Genomic DNA, 5,203 nt, shown 5'->3' with positions numbered 1-5,203 from the left:
TGACTACCATCATATGAATAATGAATTCTTAGAAAGTTGTCTGCTTGTTTCAAAATGAAGAAAAATTTTCTAATATTCTAGAGCTCTGCAAATAATGTTTGCAAATATGCTGTTTGGGAATGGAATGAGCTCTTCATTTTTAGAAGATATCAAGCTGAAACTGAAAACTATGCATTAGTGGGGTACAGAAAACAACCTAGAGTGGAAGAGATGGTTGGACTAGATTACTTGGGAAGCATATCAGTGACAGAATATTTGTCTGGGTAAAAACAGACTCTAGCAGCCGAGTCAAAGGCTCAAGGACCATTAATGTCCATTGATTTCTGTAAGGATGCTCACCCAGAGGAAGGGTGACCCAATAGAATGATAAGAAAAAAAGCACTGTTTTAGTTATCTAAGAACTAGATTTCCAGAAGCTGTGATCCATTGTACATTTTCAGAGCCAGGCCTCTATCTACATGGAACATCAGATTCAAACTATTTGGGACATACCGGCATTTCCAGAGCATGAATTTACTTTGGAGACCTCTTCCCACCAAACACAAACAACTTGCCTTTCCATCTCTGGAGGCCCAGTCGCTTTTTATCCTTGAAAGCCTAGCTAGATTCTATATCACCAAAGGAGCCTTCGATGATTCTATTTTCATCAATACTCCGGATGCCCTTTCAGATACTCTAGCCTCTCCTGAATCCTTCTGCTTCCCTTTCCTGCTAAGTTGTGAGCTCACTTAAGTCTGGGCTAAGGGGAACCCCTGTTTCTCATAAGAACTGTCATACCCACATATTGGGTGATCAACAAATATTTTAGTGGAAGGATGTTCAAACACGGATGGATGGATGGATGGATGGATGGATGGAAAGCTCTGGAGCTGGTGGGGCCCTTGAGAAAGGAGATCTTGGGAACAACAGGAGTATGTTTTCTATGAGACTGATCTTCTGAGAGAAGGAAGTGTGCATTCACATTTAAGCATTTCATTACTAACTGGCACAAAGTTGGAGAACATGAAGCAAACTTAAAGCCATTTTTCTGATTGAAGTTGAATGAGATGAATTGCCATATGGACATAGAACCATAATAATGAATGTTATATGTCTTATCTCTGATCAAATGCATTAAATTATCAGAATCACCATTTAAACACTGTAAATTTAATGCCCTAGGGCCCCAAAGTAATTTCTGACTTTATTGCTTCTTTTTCTTGGAAAAAAAAAAGAGAGACTGTGGGCTTTCAAGACCATTTTCTAATCACTCAGCCTAACTGAACTCCAGACCAGATGCCCTGGATCTAAGCAAGGCAAAGAATACTGAGTTTGGATCTCAGAGCATTTTCCTCTATTGAAAGAGGAGACATACTATGGAAAGTTCCAACCAGACTGTCTCTGTGACAGAGTTTATTCTACTGGGCCTCTCAGCCCACCCGAAGCTGGAGAAAATGTTCTTTGTGCTCATCCTCTTGATGTACCTGGTGATCCTGCTGGGCAACGGGGTCCTCATCCTGGTGACTGTGTCTGTCTCCCACCTGCACACACCCATGTACTTCTTCCTGGGGAACCTCTCCTTCCTGGACATCTGCTACACAACCTCTTCAGTTCCCCTCATTCTTGACAGCTTCCTGACCCCCAGGAAAACCATACCCTTCTCAGCCTGTGCCATGCAGATGTTTCTCTCCTTTGCCATGGGAGCCACAGAGTGTGTGCTTCTGGGCATGATGGCATTTGATCGCTATGTGGCCATCTGTAACCCGCTGAGGTACCCTGTGGTCATGAGCAAGGCTGCCTATGTGCCCATGGCTGCCAGCTCCTGGGCAGCTGGAAGTGCTGCCTCTATGGTTCAAACATCCCTTGCAATGAAACTTCCCTTCTGTGGGAACAATATCATTAACCACTTTACCTGTGAGATCCTGGCTATTCTAAAGTTAGCTTGTGCTGACATCTCCATCAATGTGATCAGTATGGGGGTGACAAATGTGATTTTCCTGGGGGCCCCAGTTCTGTTCATCTTTGTCTCCTATATCTTCATCCTCACCACCATCCTAAGGATCCCCTCAGCTGAGGGAAGAAAAAAGGCCTTCTCCACCTGCTCTGCCCACCTTGCAGTCGTGGTCATCTTCTATGGGACTATTCTCTTCATGTACGGGAAGCCCAAATCCAAGGACCCCCTGGGGGCAGACAAGCAGGATGTTTCAGACAAGCTCACCTCCCTCTTCTATGGGGTGGTGACCCCCATGCTCAACCCCATCATCTACAGCCTGAGGAACAAGGACGTGAAGGCTGCTGTGAGGAACCTGGTGGCTCAAAAATGCTTTACCCAGTGATGTCTGGAGGACACATATCCCTGAGGATCTGTGCTTTTGGCTCTTGTGCCAATGAATCTTAGAATAATGTGTCCCCCAAAGAAGAGATATGTGAAGAATGATTACCAGAAAATAAAATTACATACATAATGGAGAGCTTTAGCTATTATGGGACCCAAGTTCTAAAAATTATGAAACCTAAAACCTGACAGGGTGGGACTTGAGGGGATGAAATGGTTGCTGCTGAAAAGAACAAGTAGTGATTTTCTGGTTCACTTCCAGGCACATCTGAATTTATCCTTGCGAGCGGTTACTTCATTGTTTTGGGAAAAACTGCTCAGTACTCCTTTGAGTTACATAAAGATACAAGATCCTTCTCTGCAAAGGAGGCATGGAAGACAGTGTGGGGCAAACTTCATGATATAATAGTATAAAAAATTGTCTGCACTGGAGATGAAATGGTGCATCTTTCAATGTTGTTTTTCTTAGCAGCAACTAAGAAAACTTTCTCCAGCAACTGGAGATGAGAATGAAGTTGACACTTTCCTTCCCCTGAGACTCAGAGGAGTTGGGATCATGTAGATTCCATGTAGAGTATTTCCTTTGAGGGCAAGTAAGCCGGATCCTACAAATGCATGTGGAAGAACTTAGCCTGGGAGCACTCATAGCTGGTATCAAGTTTTAAGCTTCATTTTCCTGCACTCAGTAAGTCTTATATATTTAAGTATATAGCCTGGCCCTATAGTCTGGAGAGTTAGAGGATAGACCTATGGGGGAAGAGAAGATGGAGCAAGGTGGCTGACTGAGGAAAAGTGGAATGATAAAACTGAAAAGCAGAGCCAGTTTATTGAACACAAGAGAAGGGGCCCAGAGGTGGAATGTGTGAGGATTTCAGTCACTGGACACACAAAAAGGGACAAAGATACTATGAGGGAATGAACTCTAAATGTCTCTTTTTCCTTGAGGTAACTGGATGTCTATTTTTTTTCCTGAGAATTAAAATTTCCTAATGAAAACAAATGCCCCCTGCTTGCCTTGCTTGGGTGTCCTGGGCTTCTCCTACCTGAGACATGGCTGGCCACCCCCTGTGGCCCCACAACTCTCCTTTCCACATTGGGCAGAAACACAGTTGCTGCTCACTGCCTGTGTGGGCCCTTAAACAGTTTCTCTGGCTGTTCCTGTCTCACCATTTCAAACCCAGTATTATCTGTCCCCCTGTGGTATGAATTCGCTTTTCCCTGTTGAGCACAGAACCCATCTACATCCTTCTGGCTCACTACACAGAGGATGACATCCACCCGGAATCAGTTCCAACCTTTCTAAGTCGAGAACTGACTTAAAAATGAAACCTACTTGCAGAGCAAAATTCCTTTTCAACATACTTCATTTTACTAGTTCTGACTTAGAGAACCATAACTAGTTTCCACCCAGATCTTTCTACAGGACTCCTCCAGCTGCTGAAAGTGCTGTTGTCAGAGAGCCTTCAGCTGTCACTTTCCTTCAGGAATTAGCTAAAGAGTGCTTGTAGGTGAAGAGAGCTAGCTCACCCAAGGTCGTGTCCCCTTCCTCAGGGGGGCATATACATATCCAATGATTGACTCATCATGAAAAGATATAAACATCTTTCCCTCACTCAGGATACTTCCAAAGGGCAATCCTACTGCCAAAGTTCCTTATGGGGTTGACCGAAGCTTTTGTTGAGACTACATCATGGGCCAACTCCTCCCTCTGCCCAATCCTGCTTTCTCATCCTCCCTTCCACCAGTGTTGATCCCAACATCACTCCCTCATAAACATTAGGCACCCTAATCTTTATACCAGAGTCTGCTTCCTGGCACTCAAACTGTAACATCACGCAAACTCCATCATTCACGTAATGCATATATTCTCTTTTCAGCATCCATGGACACTGGCAATCCTGACAAAAATCATACAGACTAGTTATGCTGGCATCAGAAGCTTTGAAACCAGACATTGGTTAGGTGCCACCACCTCTACTTATCAATTTACCTTGAAGTTTGTTTTATACTGTAGTTAACTTCTCTGAAATCTGCCTACCACCCCCACCCTGCCCATCTCCTTAGTTTAGTATTTCCCATTCTCTTTTTTTTTTTTTTTTTTTTTTGCCATGAACCACATAGAAAATAATGGGTTTTGTATAGCACCCTGGGATAGGTAGACGGGTCTACTCGTGGTGAAGGCAATTCACCTGGGGGCTAAGGTCACAACATGTCCTGCTTAGTGACCTCAGGGTATCTCTAAGCTTGGCATATCTGGACCTTGTGGCAAACTAACTAGAAAGTTCTGATCCATGCTAGATGTTCCTCCTTAGCATCTGTTGTAAGGACAGTCATGCCCCTTCCCCTGGGGACAGATGATTGGACTATTGACCAAAACAGAGCTTATCATATTTTCTCTCCAAGGAATATGAATGTGGATATAGAAACTCTTGTTAGTTGGCATAGGGCTCTTGGGCTAAGACACCACATAAACGCAGGACTAATGTGACCACGTGCCTTGCAAGAAAAAGAAAGCTGGTCTGCAGAGAAATGACAAATCAAATGCTCAGAGAAGCATACAATACATGACCTAAGACATGGAGAATTTCTTTCTCTTTCATTTTATGGAAAAATTTAAATCCAATAGAGAAGATAATAAAATGAAACCTTAGGTATACATGTCCCAGATCCAACAATTCATGACCAATATTGTTCATTTATACCTCCAAGGATTATTTCTCCCTCTCCTGATTTATTTTGAAACAAATCCTGGATAGTCATAGCATATCATCCTTAAATATTTCTGTATTTACCTCTAAAAATGATTGATACTCTTGTAAAATATAAATTACCATTGTCAAACTCATGCTAATTTCTTGATATCATCAATTATTGAGCATTTTATATTTC

The 5,203-nt window shown here is 42.8% G+C and overlaps 1 protein-coding gene across 1 annotated transcript; it reads left to right on the top strand.

The window, feature by feature from the left end:
* The first annotated feature begins 1,355 nt into the window (after positions 1 to 1,355).
* On the top strand, positions 1,356 to 2,315 carry LOC112650232 (olfactory receptor 13C7). Its single transcript, XM_025432977.1, has one exon. It carries the CDS (start codon positions 1,356 to 1,358, stop codon positions 2,313 to 2,315), a length of 960 nt encoding a protein of 319 aa, XP_025288762.1.
* The last annotated feature ends 2,888 nt before the right edge of the window (positions 2,316 to 5,203 follow it).

This window comes from Canis lupus, chromosome 11, assembly GCF_003254725.2.
Source record: "Canis lupus dingo isolate Sandy chromosome 11, ASM325472v2, whole genome shotgun sequence".
NCBI classification, from domain to species: Eukaryota; Metazoa; Chordata; class Mammalia; order Carnivora; family Canidae; genus Canis; species Canis lupus.
Note: the sequence above shows the minus strand (reverse complement) of the source record. Positions and strands in the feature narration are given on the sequence as shown.

Excerpts from the sequence above, each read along its gene's own strand:
- LOC112650232 (XM_025432977.1), top strand. The coding sequence starts at position 1,356 with ATGGAAAGTTCCAACCAGACTGTCTCTGTGACAGAGTTTATTCTACTG.